This window comes from Lynx rufus, unplaced genomic scaffold (genome assembly GCF_022079265.1).
Source record: "Lynx rufus isolate CCGP_SWC_20201006 ecotype Redwood Valley unplaced genomic scaffold, mLynRuf1.p SCAF_7, whole genome shotgun sequence".
In the NCBI taxonomy this organism is placed as follows: Eukaryota; Metazoa; Chordata; class Mammalia; order Carnivora; family Felidae; genus Lynx; species Lynx rufus.
In genome coordinates, this window is record NW_025814889.1 from 115583682 (window position 1) to 115601795 (window position 18114).

General features: G+C 44.0%; 1 protein-coding gene across 1 annotated transcript in view; it reads left to right on the top strand.

The window, feature by feature from the left end:
• The window catches only part of PLXNC1 (plexin C1), a 149726-nt gene that overhangs the window by 11757 nt on the left and 119855 nt on the right, over positions 1 to 18114 (top strand). Inside the window, 1 exon segment of the mRNA XM_047065087.1 lies at positions 10040 to 10180. Coding sequence (XP_046921043.1) covers positions 10040 to 10180 — 141 coding nt within the window.

Consider the following 18114-nt stretch of genomic DNA (forward strand, 5'->3'; position numbering starts at 1 on the left):
TGCATAAAACAGAGAATTACAACATGAACCGATTTTATTGATACAAAGATATCTCAAATGGTGTTTTTCAATTTGAGGTATAGTAATATATCTCAACACACTAAATAGCAAGATCTAGCATCAGTAACTACCATAATTTCAAAGTAGAGATGAGCATAAATGATATTTTGAGATCTCTGAATAACTATAAAATGATATGGATATATCTGATTTCTTTTGGTGACGAAGTCACAGGTTCAATTAATACTGTGTCCTAGGCACATGAAAAGATGCTCAACCTCGCTCCTCATCAGGGAAATACAAAACCACACTCAGATATCACCTCACGCCAGTCAGAGTGGCCAAAATGAACAAATCAGGAGACTATAGATGCTGGAGAGGATGTGGAGAAACGGGAACCCTCTTGCACTGTTGGTGGGAATGCAAACTGGCGCAGCCGCTCTGGAAAACAGTGTGGAGGTTCCTCAGAAAATTAAAAATAGACCTACCCTATGACCCAGCAATAGCACTGCTAGGAATTTACCCTAAGGGATACAGGAGTGCTGATGCACAGGGGCACTTGTATCCCAATGTTTATAGCAGCACTTTCAACAATAGCCAAATTATGGAAAGAGCCTAAATGTCCATCAACTGATGAATGGATAAAGAAATTGTGGTTTATATACACAATGGAGTACTACGTGGCAATGAGAAAGAATGAAATATGGCCCTTTGTAGCAACATGGATGGAACTGGAGAGTGTTATGCTAAGTGAAATAAGCCATACAGAGAAAGACAGATGCCATATGGTTTCACTCTTGTGTGGATCCTGAGAAACTTAAACCCATGGGGGAGGGGAAGGAAAAAAAAAGGTTAGAGTGGAAGAGAGCCAAAGCATAAGAGACTCTTAAAAACTGAGAACAAACTGAGGGTTGATGGGGGGTGGGAGGGAGGGGAGGTGGGTGATGGGCATTGAGGAGGGCACCTTTTGGGATGAGCACTGGGTGTTGTATGGAAACCAATTTGACAATAAACTTCATATATTGAAAAAAAAATACTGTGTCCTGCATTCATAATGAAAGGAAATGCTACATTTCAGTTGGAGTTAGCTAAAATACAGTTGACCCTTGAACAACACAGGATTGAACTGTGCAGGTCTACTTGGATTTTTTTTTTTGATAAATAAACGTAAATGTTTTTCCTTATGATTTTTTAAATAATGTTTTCTTTTCTCTAGCTTACTTTATCTTTTTTTAATTTAAGTTTTAGTTAACATACAATGCAATATTGGTTTCAAGAGTAGAATTGAGTGATTGATCATGCGACACCCAGTGCTCATCACAAGTGCCCTTCTTAGTACCCATCCAGCCCATCCCCCCTCCCCCCACTTCCCCTCCATCAACCTTCAATTTGTTCTCTATCATTAAGAGTCTCTTGTGGCTTGTTTCCCTCTCTTTTCTTTCCCCCCACCTTCCCATGTGTTCATCTGTTTTGTTTCTTAAATTCCACATGAGTGAAATCATATGGTATTTGTCCTTCTGATTTATTTTGCTTAGCATAATAATTCTAGCTCCATCCACGTCGTTTCAAATGGCAAGATTTTATTCTTTGATGGATGAGTAATATTCCATTACATGTATATATATATGTATATGCGTGTATACACACACACACACACACACACACACCCCACATCTTTATCCATCCATTGATCGATTATCATTCATCAGAACATTTGGGCTCTCTCTATAGTTTGGCTATTGTTGATAGTGCTGCTATAAACATTGGGGTGCATGTATCCCTTCAAATATGTATTTTTGTATCCTTTGGTACATACCTAATCGTGCAATTGCTGGATCATAACGTAGTTCTATTTTTAGTTTTTTGAGGAATCTCTATGCTGTTCTCCAGAGCACCCGTTTGCATTCCCACCAACACTGCAAGAGGGTTCCCCTTTCTCTGCATCCTCACCAACACCTGTTGTTTCTTGTGTTAATTTTTGCCATTCTGGCAGGTGTGAAATGGTATCTCATCATGGCTTTGATTTATATTGCCGTGATGAGTAATGTCATCTAACTTTATCTTAATACAGTATATAATATATATAACATACAAAATATGTGTTAATTGACTAAGGCTTTGGGTCAACAGTAGGTTAGTTAAGTCTTGAGGGAGTCAAAAGTTATACACAGATTTTCATTGGCACAGGGTGTTGGTGGCCGTAACACTTGTGTTGTTCAAGGGTCAACTGTAATTTATTTGTTTTTATCCAATTCCATGTATTCTCTGAATTGTATCCATGAATTATAGATATCCATGGAACCCCTCCTCAAAGCATTCATTTCAGTCACTAAATGCTTCCGAAAACAGTGACAGGAAATGTAAAGTGCTGGAGTTTCTTTCAAAAACTCACTCCATTGGTTTTGTTTTATAAGAGGGGTTTATTCCCGTTTGTATTTTGCAGATCAAGCGCTTGGTCAAGAGCGAGTGCTCCATAAATGATGGTTGGGCTGGCGGATGGCAGATAGGTAGACAGGTGATGGTGGGTGGAGAGAAGCCTCGGGCAGGTTAAATCATCTGCCTAAGACTCACAACTTATGAGTGATAGAGCTTGAACTTGAACCCACATTTTCTAAACTCTAAATTTCTTCTTTCTGTTCTTCCATGCTACCATTATGCTGTTTTTATTTTAAAGAGTTAACCCAGTGTGAAGCCATGTTCATAAATTATGCTGTTCTAATAATGAAAAAAAAAAACAGTCCAATTATCCTTTTTTGGTCAGAGAACACCTAAAGTACTTTGTTCCTATGTTAGAGCCATATTTTAAGTAAACTGACTCTGTAGACTGCCTGCAGACCGAGACGGCAAGAGACCCAGAAATTTTCTCTTACGACTTGTGGATGAACTATGGATATAAAATTTAGAGAAGGCCGAGATGCATGATAGTGGGAGGTGTGGGGTAGTTTAGTACTGCTCCCGAAGGCAGAACCAAGGTCAAGTGTTTACAAGGACAAAATTTGGCTCAACTGAAGAACTCTCTAATGATTAGACCTACTTAGCAATGTACCAACATTGCCTGGTAAGGTATTGACTGAAAGAATTCAAACATTGATCCATGTGTTTATTCATGCATTCAATAAACATTTATTGACAACCTAGTACATACCAGATGCCTAGGTACATGCCGCCTTCAAAGTATGGAATCAGATAAACTGTTGTTAGAGCTTAGAGTCTACTGGGAGACAGATCACAAATATAATTTTAAAACAATCTTGAAGTAAAAAGTGGAGTGCTAGGATTCATAATAACTGGGACAAGGATGGAACGATCTATAGTTATGTGTCCACAAGGAGGTGACTTTGCATTTGAAACCTGAAAGATTAGAAAGACCCAACCTCAGGGGAATGAAGCGTGAGCAACTAGAAGTAGCATGTGCAAAGGCCCTGAGGCAGAAATAGGGTAACGTGTTAAAAAGCCTGAAGGAAAGTCACTGTGGGACCTGAAGTGGAATGGAAGAGAGGGGTGGTAGAATGTGAAGTCGGCAGGGATGAGCTCGGGTAGGATCTGGGGAGGCACTTGGATTTAGTTCTAAGTGTGATGGGAAGCCAGTAAAGAACTCTAGGCAAGGGAGTAACACTGCTTATTTTATATTTAAAGGGTCACTCTGACTGCTGGTCAAAGAAAGACTGTGGGTTGGAAGGGAGAGACCAGGAGGCTCTTGGAGTAGATCAGGAGCAAGATGGAGGTTGCTTAGACTGGGTGGAGGCCGTGGAGATGGGGAAGACGGATGAGATTGTTGGCGAATCTGGCTGAGATTTTTCATGTATGGCTGTGGGGGAGTGGTGGAGAGCATGAGGCTGAGGGTGATTGGTGGTGCCTTTCATCATGATGAGGAAGGCTAGGGAGGAACAGGGTTGGAGTCAAGAAACATCTAGATCATCATTTTCCGGCAACTCTGAACCCTTGTGATAGACTGCCGTGGCTCTCAAGAAAGATTCCGTTTATTTGGTATGTAGAGATGTGGGGGACGGAGCTTTTGTACTCGTCAAATGATGGGATGGGGGCACTATTGGCCTTTTCTGGACAGGGATCAGGGATGCTAAAAGTCTCGTATCGTGCAGGACAGCTCCCATAATGAAGAAATATCCCATCCAGAATGCCAGTAACTTCCTCATGGAAAAACATTAGTGGACTGAGAGCTTTTCAAGTCTAAGAATGTAGAAAAATGTATTTTTCCCCCCACACTGTCAGCCATTCATCTCTTTTTGTGAATTATTTGAGTCAGGTTCTTTTCATAAGTAATTGACTGAAATTAGCCACAGGGAGCAGATGGAGATTTCCCTGGAGGAAAGGGTGTAAGCAGGAAGAAGGAAGGCTAAATCTTGGAGAGCAGGACTTTGCTGGTGGGTAGGGCTTTGAGACTGAGGGACACTGAGGGCCTTGAAGGGAGGAGAGAAGGAGGAAGAGCAAGTGGGAAGGTGCAAAATTCAAACTTGGCTCTCTGTTTCCTGTGGTTCCACTGTGCGCTCCCTGATGCTTGCTGGTGTAGAGGCTGTCCAGCTCTTCCCCTAAACTTCGCTTCTCCATCCCTCATGCACACTTTGAACTTTTCCTTTTGATCATTTGCATCCCCAGTATAAATTCTTCCTTCAGATGATCAGAGAGATGCCGTAAACTTAGACTCCAAGCAACGCTGCATACTCTAGAAGAATACAGAAAAGCAACAGGAGTCCCAGTGGCTAATGGAGTCACTATCTTGGGTGAAAAATTGTTCTTTCCATCTCTCTAGCTTCATAAAGGTTGTTTTCTTATTTTCACACGCATAGTTTCATGTGGGCCTCACAGCAATGCTAATAGGCTGGGCATATGTGTTACTGTATTCATTTTATAGATTTGGTCATTGAAGTTCAGGGGCTTCCCCAAATCAAGCAGCCTGTAAGGGATAGAGTGGGAGGAGAGAGAGAGTGCGCATGTCTCTGGGCACGTGCACAGAACTTGAGTGCAGGGCTCCTACTAAGATTCCCCAACTGCACGTGGGCCCCTGGTAAGTTATGGGAAATGGTGAAGAAACTGTTCAACGTAAGTGGATGCCAAAGGAGAGCGGAAGACAAAATTAATTGCCCAAGAGGCATTTTATCAAGGTATAAGTAGTTGATAGGCACGAAGTTGGTATTTTCCATAGCCCCATAAGGAAAAACCAAAAGGAGCAAGTTTTTTTTTTTAGCACATTGGGAATAAAAGACTTAACTCTTGCTGGGTCCCTAAAACTTGAGGCCCTACTTTTGTGCACATTTCCTGCAGCTGTCCCCATAAGAGCTGCAGCGTGGCTGTGAACACCCTGCAAAGGCTTGATGAGTCAAACCATCTTTCATATGGTGGGAGCAGGGCCTCAGCGTTACCCAAGTCCAGAGGGTGCCACTCAACCCTAGAATACGTGACTGGTGCCCCCTGGAGTTGTGCGGCACCCCCAGGGAGTGTTTACTGTCGATGAAAGGTAGTATAAGGGTGCTGCAGAGAGGTCGAGCTGTTTCCCCTTGTGATAAGCCCACTACCTGTACACACACACATACGTGCATATGTGCGCGTGCACACGCACACACTAGCACTCATGCCTTCACAGTAGCCTTGGTTCCACTTTGGTGTATTGAGCTCAAGCCTCTCTCTTTTTTCTTTTAATTAATTTTTTAAATTTATTTTTGAGGCAGAGCAAGCATGTGAGCGAGGAAGGGGCAGAGAGAGAGAAAGGGACAGAGGAGCTGAAGCAGGCTCTACGCTGACAGCAGAGAGCCCAATGCGGGGCTCGAACTCACGAACCGTGCGATCATGACCTGAGCGGAAGTCGGGTGCTCAACCGACTGAGCCCCCCAGGCATCCCCCCAAGCTTGTCTCTTTTTGAGCCCAAACGCTGAGACGAAGTAGCTTCTTCCTCAAACTGGGAAAACTTTCCCTTCTAGAGAGGGCTAAAGCATGAAGGCGTGACGTTATGGTTAGACATGGCAGACGGCAGAGAAGCACGATGACAACTCTGAGGGAACCAAGAAAGCCCAAAGGGGAGACAAGGTTTAGAGCTAAATCAAGATTGGATTTTGTCATGAAAGGCAGAACTGGCAAAAGCATCATTACAAGGCATTAACCTTGTTACACACAGACGAACAAGCAGAGGCTGGGATTCAGAAATAAATTACACATAATAAACTAGACAGAATAGGCTGAGAGCAACATTAGTGATTATGCCCTAAGGGGAGAGAAGGGCAAGATAGAAAATAGGCCAAAAAAAAGAGTAAGAACAATCTCTGGACACAGGGGGCCGACTGCACTATTTCACCCCTTTTTCGGCTTGACTCCCTGGGTATTAACTTCACTTTTGTGAGGAGGTTTCTCTGAAGGCTGTCTTTCTTTTGTTTTCATTTGCTGAAATGAGCATAAGAAACCCACTCAGAGGGCCCCTTTTTCCATTCACAGGGACTCGTCCGTTTCTGTGTGTGACTAGCACAAAAGAATCCATTTCCATTCAGCTAGAACAGCCCTCAGAGTTTACGTGAGGTCCAAGCCTGCCCTTTCCTATTCCCTTCCAGGCCCGCGGTTGTAATTGGCTACACGATCCTGACTGTGGCCAACGTCCTCCGTGGCGAGAGGAACGAGCACCCAGCCAGTCCTTGGTCCCTCATACTTGAGGAAAAGCTAGAGTCTGGTGTCGCGTCCCACATGACTCTCATTTCTTGCGCTGACTTGCTTTTGGTTGCAAACATCAGAAAGCCAACTCGAAAGGAACTTAAGCCATAGCATCTATTGTTAACCTAGCAGAAAGCTTAAAGGTTGGAAGCTGCGCTCCGTGGTGTCCTTAAGAAACCAGAGCCTTCACTTTCCCCTGCACCAATTTTGGCACGTTGATTTTCATCCTCCATCTTGAATCTCGTGGAAGCAAAGTGGCTGCCACCACCCTGTACACAGTGGCCTCACACAACAGATTTCAAAGGGAGGAGATACGGGGAGTGGGCGAACAGGGTCTCCTCGAGAGCTTCCTCTTATCACGGAGGAAATTTGTTCCCAGAAGCCCCTCCAGTGGACTTCTTCCATCTCACCAGCCCAATATGGACCACATGGCCACCTCTAGCTCTAAGGGATAGGAAAGCAGATCTCTGGCAGTGGGGAATGGGATAACCATGTGGCTTGGACCAGTCACAGTTGTCCAGGCTTGAGTTTATTGCTACCTGAACCAAATAAGGGTTTTGTGGCAAAGAAGGTGGGAATAACCGCCTCGAGTGTGGCGGCCACTGTTCGTGTTTGAAAATAAGGTAACGAGGGGCACCTCGGTGGCTCAGTCGGTTAAGCGTCCGACTCTCGGTTTCGGCTCAGGTCATGATCTTGCAGTTCGTGAGTTCAAGCCCTGCATAAGGCTCCACGCTGGTGATGTAGAGCCTGCTTGGGATTCTCTGTCTCCCTCTCTCTCTGGCCCTCCCCCACTTGCACTGTCTCTCTCAAAATAAATAAATAAAAAGTAACGTGAACAAATACGGAGTGTGTATTACCATGCACTGAGCACTGTCCTAAGCTTTGCTGGGGCTTGTGTACGAAGTCATTCTCACCACTTCCATCGTATAGAAGAGGAAACCGAGTCACAGCGAGGTTAAAGTGCCCCACGTTAAGTAGCTGGAAAGTGACAGAGCCAGGAATTCAATCCGGGAGGTCTGGCTCACTCTACTATCCCTATTAGGTAAGGTGATAAAATACTCCAAGTAGCACACGGTAAGTACGTGCTACTAATCACAGCTAGTTTAGTTTAACCCCCCAACAGGGTTAAAGAAACTGCCCGGGCCACCCAGTGGGTGCGAACTGAGCTTGAACGCAGACCTAAGCTCTCTAACTCCCTAGTCCCAGGCAGTTTGTTTATGTCACTAGCTCCCAAGTTCAGAAACATTGATTTCATGGCTCTACTAACCTGTGCTCCTGATCCAGGACTTCATTTGGAAAACTAGTTATTAAGGAATGGTCAGAACTCAGGGAAGGACACTAGAAAAGATGGGATGGTAATTTGGAAGCAGCTTTTCTTCTTTGCGCCCTTACAGCTTTTGAGCCACTTCTGGTTTTTTGGAGCCAGTCTTTCACAAGCAGAATATCCCATCCAACCTCAGCAAAACTACGCGTCATGTCATGGTCCTTGGCTAATCAGAACGGCTGCAGTTATTAAGCACCTACTGTATACCAGCGGTAGGCATACACTGTCCCATTTGTCCTTGTGAATGATCAGTTTACAGCCATAACTTTTTCTGTGCCATGGGATGAGGGAGAATGGCGTCCTCCAGCCATAGATAGTGGTAATAGAACTTTCGAGATGCCCAGGTAGATGACACCCAATTCTCTGAGTTAGCCTCTCTGCAGTGACCAAATATTTAATAAGTGGTCAGCTGATCCTAACTTTGAACAATTCTGGTTTTATTTTAAAGCAAGATGTGTGATGTGGTTTTGTTATTTTTTTCAATCTAAAGGTCATCCGATTTTTCTTTTTCTGCTCATAGTCATGAGGCATCCTTATCTAAACAGTGATCTATTGTTCTGATTCTCAGACCCACAGAGATTTTTTTTTCTTCGATTTTAACAGGACAGTTCCTCATCTTCCCCGACTGCATGAAAAGCATCTTCTAACAGGAAAAAAAAAATCTCTAATGGGCTTTCCAAAAATCTTCTTAAACTGAGTTCACTATGGAACATTTTATGCAAATAAGTCACTCTCTCTTAGGTTATGACATCTTTCCCTTGAAAAGTGATCACGGCATTGGAGAAATCCTCACTAGCTTATCTTTTCTCCCCAGCGTAACTTCAACAAAGAAATATAGACGGCGCTTTAAAGGCTTCAGAAATCAATTTAGTCCATGAATCCATTTACTTTAGATGTTAATGAAACTTGGTGGGTTTAAAAATAATGAATGTTTAATAAGACATAAATTGAAAGACATAAACACTGTCAGCAATAATATAATGAAGTTAATAAGTCTTAGCCTCCCCCTGCTCACCTCCCCTCTCCCCAAACAGGGCGATTTAAGGAGTTAACGGTGATGCTTACTGGAGTTTGCCAGCTCTCCCATTGGCTAAAACTGAAATGTGGGTTTGGAAACCTTAGTACAATTGGGAACTGAGCTCTGGCAGATAAAGTATGCTATCACACTGTGTTCAGTAGCTACAGACAGTAACGGCTCGCTCTAGCTTCATATCTTCCAGAGATTTGTGTAACAAACTCAGTTTCCTGTCGTTGAAGGCAGGAAGCAGCGTGAAGCGCTTTATGCCTTTAACCGAGAAAGAAAAAGACATCTTGGTCAACACTCTCTCTACCCTGGGTTTAAAAAGGGGCTGTATTTAATGATCAGGAGCAAGCATGTGATTATACGTGCTCAATGCTCCAGACCATTTAATGCCTTCGGGTTGGCGTTCGGCTTTTTGTTTCCTCATCAAGAGCATCAGCACCAGGGTCCAGTCCTTCTGCTTGGTTCCTCTTTAGCTTTGTGGTTCTGTCCTGCCCACCAGCCTTGAGTGTATCTTTCCCTTTTTACCCTCTGAATTAATTATCCTATCTTTGGGCTTTACATTGTATCCGTCTGGTGAATCCAGAGTCCCTCCTGTCTGCCCAATGGGACTGTCTGCCTCGCATTTTGGGAAGTGGCTTGTTTAACCTCACAGAAGCCAATCCCTAACTAAAATAATTTGTTGCAGGATCATGCAAACAGCCAAGCATAAGACTGTCTCCCTCCCAATTCAGCAATGGGCTCTTTCCTTGGCAATAAAGTGAACTCGGTTTGATGTATCAGCTGGGGGAGTGTTAAATGGATGGCTAGCTCGCTGCTGGAAATCAATGCATGTTAATACATAGGAAACCAATGGCTTTCCATGGGTTGGGCAAGCATGGTGATCCCACACGTAAAGGGGATAAGAGGTTGCTCCTGGGGATCTTGTCTAAGAAAATGTATTTGGGGCTCGAGTAGGATCCTTCCCAGGTGGGCATGAGTAATTATCACTGTTAAAAATTATCTTTTTTTTTTTCCATTTGTGCGTTTGTGTGCATGTTCAGAAAGAAGGGGAGCAACCTGAAAGAGTCCAACCAATCGCATCATCTACCTTGATCCATTCCGACCTGACATCCGTTTATGGCACCGTGGTAATGAACAGGACTGTTTTGTTCTTGGGGACTGGAGATGGCCAGTTACTTAAGGTTGGTTTTCTGTGCCTTCTTCAATGTCAATTTTAATAGTGATCCATTTTGTGCTTTTTAATTTATTTTTTAGTGTTTCTTGGTTATACACAAGCTCATACCAACTGCTTTGTGAACTGTTCAGAGACCCTCAGAAATTACCAGAAAGAGACTTCTAGAAATCCGTATGTGATAGCCTCCCTAGCCGTGTAACAAAGCACCAGCCACCTTGCTTCCCAGGAGCCTGCCAAGTTATTCTCCCCTTCCTTACTCATAAGCTGCCTAGGTGAGGTAAATAGGGGTCTGGCCCTCACCCTACCCTGGATCACCTTCCTAAGACCTTTAACCTTTTAGTTCCTATCTCCTTTGTAGTGGAAATATACAAAGTACCAGACTTCTCCAAACCTCAAACAGATGAGGGATTATAAGACTTAAAAAGTAGAAAAAACAGGTGTTCCTTCCCTCCAGCCTATTTGACACCCACAGAGGGGTTTTGTTTTCTGCCCTTTGTACCCACACATACCATGGAGAGGTTAGAGACCTGAGATCCTTTGAGATTCCCCCTGACTCGTATCTCAGAGGACTATTTTTCCCCCCACTGTAGAATGGGTATACCACTGGACAAGTTGGGATTTTTATTCCCTGGGCAGGGAGGGGGAGGCAGTTGGGAGGAGGAGAAAATAAAATCAGGAACCTCTAATGACTTGTCTGGAGTGATATAGTGGTTATCTTATCAATTTCATCAGGCATTTATTGAATACCTCCAGGGGGGGCTCCACCATTATTCATGGCTAGAAACTGCACTGTCACCCTAGGCTGACATTCCTCTGCCTCCCGGTAGTCGGTTGATTTCCTGTCAGTCCAGATTCTAAATTGAGTACAAATAGATTTGATTTCTCAACTGATCTCCCATTGACAACTAGCTGTGTGACTGTAGGTGAATCGCTTAACCTCTCTGAGTTTCCCTTTCCTCATCTATAAAATGAGATTGTGCTAGACAACCCAGAAAACCCCTTTCTCTCCTGTACGGTCTCTAATTCTGTCTTCTGTGCGCTTATCCCGCACTCTAGCCAAACCTCTTGGCTTGTCCCCCGATGTGCGTTATGTAGTCTTGTTTGCCTACCTTTGTTCACACTGTGCGTCCTTCTGGGATTGCTTGCTTGCTTGCTTGCTTTTTTTCTCCCCCTATGCTTTACTGAATCCTATGTATCTATGCTTTGGCTCGGCTCAAACTCCACCTCCTCTTTGAGGCCTCCAAAGCCCAGAGTGATCACGTTTTCCCCTCATCTCCTGAAACACTCATTATCTGTACCATTCTGTAGGCCCATTACAGATGCCTCGTGTTGATCCCCAACCTTTTCACTCGTGTTTGTCTTGCCTTCCCAACTTGATTTTAAGCTTCTCAAGAAGGGGGTCCTGAATTCTCACAGCCTAATACAGTGTTGCGTGCCTGGTAGGCATTTGATTTAATCTGTTTTCTTTGGAGGAAACCCAGTAACATATGGGAGGGAGTTTGTTTGTATACACATTCTTTTAAAATATACATTGATCATCTCTCCTGTTGTGTTAGCTTTATTTCCTGGGGAAAGGTAAACACCCGTCAGTCATTCTACCCAAGTGGCTTGGTGCCGTGTGATGACATCTGAAGCGAGGCCAACCTGGTCCGGCAGATTGGACCCATTAACCTGGCAGAGGAATTTGCCATCAGTCTTTACGGGGCCTCCTCACCAATTATCTCTTCAGATTTAGGATATTTTTGATGAGTATTTTGACAGGAACACTGTTTCCCCAAAGCTGAGCCAACCAAACTGTTACATGGTAAGTTGGAGGTGAAGAACACTTGGCTATAAATAGTTCCCCATGGGACAGGCTGGTTTCGCCTGTCCTGTTTGCTCACCCCAGCAGTTTGTGTACAACGGGCCAGTGTTTAGTGATGTTGTGACACCAGAGGGGTGGGGTCAGGCTGCAGCTTTAAGCCACCGAGAAAGAGGTGGCTGACCAAAGTCTGGTTTCCTCAGCATCTGTATGGGGTATACCTTCAGAAGCCATGCCTGTGGCCTTGGTGTGTGTTTGTTTGTTTGTTTGTTTGTTTGGATTCAAATAACAAGGGCAGGTTGGTTTATTGTTTTGGGACGGCTGACATTGGTCTGGTGTTTCCCTTGTGCCAGTCACATTAAATGTTTTAACTCACTGAGTCCTCTCCGCGGCTCAGGAAGATAGTTCTGTGATATATCCCATTTTACCGATAAGGGAAGTGAGGCCCAGAGAAAGTGGATGATTTGCCCAAAGTACGCACGGCAGAGCAGAGATCTGAACCTGGAGTGACTTCAGAGTCTGCACTAATGTCCCCTGTGCTCCACTGAGTTTTGTGATCTCTGCCCCAGACATGCGCAACCACTCCCCTCAGCGTTCTTGGGGTTGGGGGGCGGGGCGTGGTGGTGAAGGGAAGCGTGTTGATAGGGATCCGTGGAGGGGAGGGGACAGTGGAACCAATACTCCTGGGGTGTGGGTCATGGTTTTTAGAAGCTCCAGGAAGCGGCACCTGGGTGGCTCAGTCGGTTAAGGGTCAGACTTCACCTCAGGTCATGATCTCATGATCCGTGAGTTCGAGCCCCACATTGGGCTCTGTGCTGACAGCTCAGAGCCTGGAGCCTACTTCACATGGTGTGTCCGTCTTTCTCTCTGCCCCTTCCCCACTCATGCTGTATCTCTCTCTGTCTCTCAAAAGTGAATAAACGTTAAAAAAAATTAAAAAAAAAAAAAAAAGCAGCTCCAGAAAGGATCCCAGCTCTGGAAGGAGGCAGGCCATCTGACTGAAGGGAATGCCTCAATGGCATGATAACTTCTTAGGAGTCAAACCCTCCCCCACCTTTACTCAGGAAGGTCCCTTCCCTCAGGAGGAAGTTTTGAGGGACAAATGTGAACTGACTTAGCCCTGCCAAGCTGCCTTGGACAGCCCAGTAATTCCCAAGACTCCCCCATGTATCCTGTGTGCAGATTCTCGGATGTAACCCCTGAAATAACCCAGAGTCCCGAGACCCAGGACCATGTCGATGATTGAGAAGGCACAGATAATCCCCGAATCCCTTTGTTCAGAAACTTCAAGCTTCTCCCTTGCCAGACTTGTCACCAGAACTGTTAGAAAAGACGAACATTGATAGACACAAGCTTGGCTTCTTAAGCCACAGAGTGGAGATACTAATGAGCCCCACAAACAAAACCCAACCCGAGGCAGCCAGTGGGAGGAGGAGAAGAAAGAGGGCTTGGATCACCCACAGCCTGACTCATCAGTTTCCCAGTGATCAAGAGTTGGCAACATGTTGACAGACAATAGGCACTGTAGTATACGACTGGTTGGATGAGGGGCAGAAAACAGCAGTTGGGGGCCAATTGCTGGGGTTTTTTTCCACTACACAAACGCACACACACTCTAACTTAAGTCTCTGAAAACCTCACAGAATTTTAACATAGTTCGATGCAATTTTATTATTCTTTTTAAAATTTTTTTGATGTTTATTTTTTGAAAGAGCGCATGGGGCAGGGGTGGGGCGGGGGGTGGTGGGTGCGGACAGAGGATTCAAAGTGGGCTTTGCACTGAAGGCAGAGAGCCCAGTGTGGCGCTCTGACTCGCCAACTGCGACATCATGACCTGAGCTGAAGTCGGACGCTCAACCGACTGAGCCACCCAGGTTCCCCTGTTTGGTGCAATTTTAAACATCGGGTTATTTAATTTTTTCTTATTATAAGAGTAATATATGTTCCTCGAGAAAGGTGCAAAGTAGCAGAGGGTGAGGGAAAAACAGGAAAAAAAAATACCCCTCGCGGTTACCAAAAGGCACTGACTGCTATCAGCGTTTTTCTTTTTCTTTTCTTTCTTCTTTTTTTTTTTGCATAGTTAAGGTCAGACTCTATCCAATTTTGCCTCCATATTTTTCCTTCAGTTATGCCTGTATTAAAATGCTATGGCAAACTCTTGGTTAAATGGTATTTTTAAATAGCTGTATCATATTCTCTTGCGTGGAAACATCACATTGCACTTAGGCCGAGAGATCGAATCACTTTCAAAGCGTCTTTAAAGACCTGCACTTCTTCCAGGCGATCTGCCACTGCCTCCAAAGGTAAGGTTTTCCTGAGGAAGAGTGGAAAAACTAAAGACTTTACAATATGCCAATACCCTCACTGCCCTCTTTCTCCTGCCTTTATTCCTAGATGCTTTTGTAAGATTTTTGAAACATGGTAGGAATTTAGAACTTGAAAGCGTCCTTTTCACAGTATCTCGTCTGTCCCCTTATTTTATCGACACGTGACCCTAATGGTTGTGAGATGGGTTGTGTCGTCACTTTTTCCCCCCTGGTTGTTTCCTCATTTTACTTCCTTTCTGATCATGATTGCATGCTATACTTTCTCAGTGGTCAGCGTCTCCACTGAGATCAGCTGAAAGAGGGTGGCCACGCTGAACTCAGCCGGCAGGAATTCATAACTCACGTGTCGCAAGCCAGCACACTGCAAAGCGTACCCGTTTTTATAAACACATGCGAATCCTTGTCCAGATTGTGGGACAGCCTCTCGTGTGGTTTGGATTCCTTTGAGCTGACTGTGTCGCATACAGAAAATTGTCCTTATTTCAAGGGCAGAATTGAATATTTTCAGCTTTTCCAGGTGGTAAAATAAGTATTAATGGAATATGCATGAAATTTGAAATTTGTAACTTTATGCATGCCCATTAGCCTTTCTTGTAAGCATAAAAGATAAGGCAGCAGGCAAGGAATAACAACAGCGAACATTTCTGAGCTCTTGCTGCGCGCCGGCCATTGGAACCAGTGTCTGTATGGGTTAACTTGTTTAATCCTCATGAGTCCGTAGTGTTACCAAACCTACTTTATAAATGAAAAAAATGCGAGGCTCAGAGGGGTTAGGGAACTTGCTCAAGGTGATGTAAACTGAAGCAATCTGTCCCCTCTCCAAACTGCACTGATAATTCAAATGCACTCTGTAGGGCTTGGTAGAATTTGTGGAACTGTGTTTTGTTTTGTTTTTTTTAATTTTCTTTCAAATATTAGAGTACTGGGGTTAATACCAAGATGCAAGTATTGAGGTTTTTTGAGAAGAGGCCCTGGCTTCTGTGGTTTTAGTTTGTTCCTATTTGGGGACGGCCTCCTGGCAGCCCCACAGAGCCCAGACTTCTGTATTAGAAGGCAGGACTTCCCCCGCTCAGGTCTGCAAGTGGGTCATGGGAGCCCCTGAACCCCCTGTGGGACCCCAGCTTTTCCCCCGTGGGTTCTTTGGGAGTAAATGTCGGAAATCTGGGTTCAAGATGATTTTTGGAACGGCTCTTGTAGGAGGAGGCCAGTGTTGGGTTTCTCCAACATCCCTAGGACCAAAGTGGGTTTCAGGGTACTGGGTGCCTGCCGTCTCACGCATGTCCCTTCCCCATATCATCAGAGAAGCACTACTCACATGCTTCGAGTTGGGACTGGCCATCTATGAGGCCCTCAAAACTTATTCCCACTGATGGCTTTCATTTATCCAAACCGTGGAGCAAAATTGAGACCAGTTCTAGAAAGTTCTTCTGCATGGAGGTCTGCCTTGATTCTGGTTTTCAAGTTTTCAAATGAAAGGAAGAGATAACAAAAATAATAAAATATTTTATAAGGACAAGCTTACTATTTATATTCCCACGGAATGTTCAAATAAGGAAAAGGAGGCCAACCCAGGACAGGACCTGGGGCCGGAGGTAGGGGAGTGGGGATGGCTAGGCTGAAGTAATAGACCAAAAAGGAAAAACAGCAGGAAATGGCCTCCACGATTGGCCGTTTGGAATGTCATATGAAGCTATTTCAAGTTCACCTCCATCTCATTCATTCTAGTTTGTGAGTTAGCCGGGACTCCCTAGTTTAGAGCTCTTTCTGCCATGTCCACACAAACCTAGAACTTGTGGTTCAAGCTGTATGCTTCTCTTGCTACTTACACTGAAAAAAATAGGTTGGAAATAAAAGAGGAGTTTGCCTCAATCTTTATATTTCACCTTTTTACTCCTAACGACTCAAGCGCATTGAACACTGGTGGATAATTACCTTGCTTTCTCGGGTGTTCGTGTGCGTGGTTTAGGCCTCCTTCACCACATTTCTTAGAAACTGTTTATTAAAAAAAAAAAAAAATGAGAAGATTGGCTTGGATGCCCTTTAACTGGTTAACCCCACAGAGTGAGGCCTAACGAAAGAAATTTGGAGTATATGTTTCAGCTTTTTGAATACCCGTGGCTTTTCCACATCATGGTAATAGTAAAGGAAAGAAAGAAAGAGGCTTTTGTTTAATTTTTCTCCCCCCGACCTCGTTTTCCTCACCATGCTATTCTTTCCGTGGGTGGTGTCGAACTTGTAACGTAACTAACTGTCTGGTGTGGAAGTCTCACACTCCACACGTTTCAGGACTGGAATTGGGCGGGTTTTTTTTGTATGCAACAAAAATCCCAAGGCTAGTTAATAGCCTACCATGAGGCTTCAGGAAGATGTCAACAGGAGCAATATGTTGACACAAACTGAAATTCTCCATCGGGGAAAATTTGTTTTCTACACAGGCTCCAGCTGGAAAAATCTGAAGAGCCCTATAAAATCTTGAATGCTAATAGAATTTTTTTTTCATTTAATAAATATTTATTGGGCACCTTTTATGTTCCAGACACTATTCTGGGTACTGAGGATACAAAAGTGAATAAACCAGGCAACCCCCTTGCTCTCATGATGGGGGGGAAAAAAAAGATGGAAAATAAGTCACTGAATTAATCAATAAAGCCATTTCAGACAGTGAGTGGTAAGTGCTATGGAGGAAATCGACTGATGGGTAGAGAATGAGGTAGAAAGGCAACCAGGGAAAGCCTCTTAGAGGAGGTGACGTTTGAGACTTGAAGGATGAAGGGGTAGATAAGAATATGCATGGCAGAGGCTCAGGGTGACTTCAGATTAGGTCTGTACTAAAGGGGCATTCTGGAAACAAGAGATAAAAATCCACATCATGCCCAAGGGGTGTGTGTGAATTGGATGAGATTCTTTTATACAAAACTCAACCCATTTTGGGTTTCTGTGACTCATTGTTACTTCCTGCATCGCTTCACAGATCGTGTTCTTTTTCCAAGGCTGCCCAGCTAAACCGAGCTGAGGAAGGAACATTTCCCGTGCTCCAGTCTCGCTGGCTTTCTTCTCTGTGTTGATGTTGACATGAATGTTGCAGTTAGAAGATCCAAGTTTTGCTTTGATGCCCCTGGGCTGGGCTGTGGGGATGGGGATTGGAGGGGTAGGAGGTGATATTAATAGAGATCTAGCAAGGAAGAAAGCCATGTCTCTCCTGTCCTGGAGTCATTTGAGAGAGGTGAAGGCCCCAGTGGCAGAGACCCCCAAGCTCTCCATGTAGCATGTCTGGGCCCCTTGTGGATGAAAATGAAAATTTCCTGTTGTGCTGTCCTCAGGGTTATGGAGATCATTCTCTGCATATGATCTAGCAAAAAGAAAAACAATTTGATCCACTCACACTCACTTTTCACATTTAAATCTTGTGTATTTATTTAAGATAGTACATTGACATTGTTCAAAATTCAAAAGAACCAGGAGAATATACAGAGAAAGTCACACATTCCTGACCTCTGGGGCAACCAGTGATATAGGTTTCTTGGGTATCTTCCCAGAGATAGTTTATAAATGTCTGCAAGTAAAAGGGGGAAGATGGCCTTTCCCCCATTTTATCAAATACACAGCATATTAAACATGCTATATAAGTATATAAGTATGTTTATGTAACATATAAATATATACACATGTACACAACGTAATGTATTAAACATATACACAAGGAGCTTTCTAATCATTTTTACAGCTAAATAGTATCATATTTGTTTGACTATGCCTAACCAACTCACTGTTGTTGGACATTTAGGTTGTTTCAACCTTTTGCTAATTTGTGAT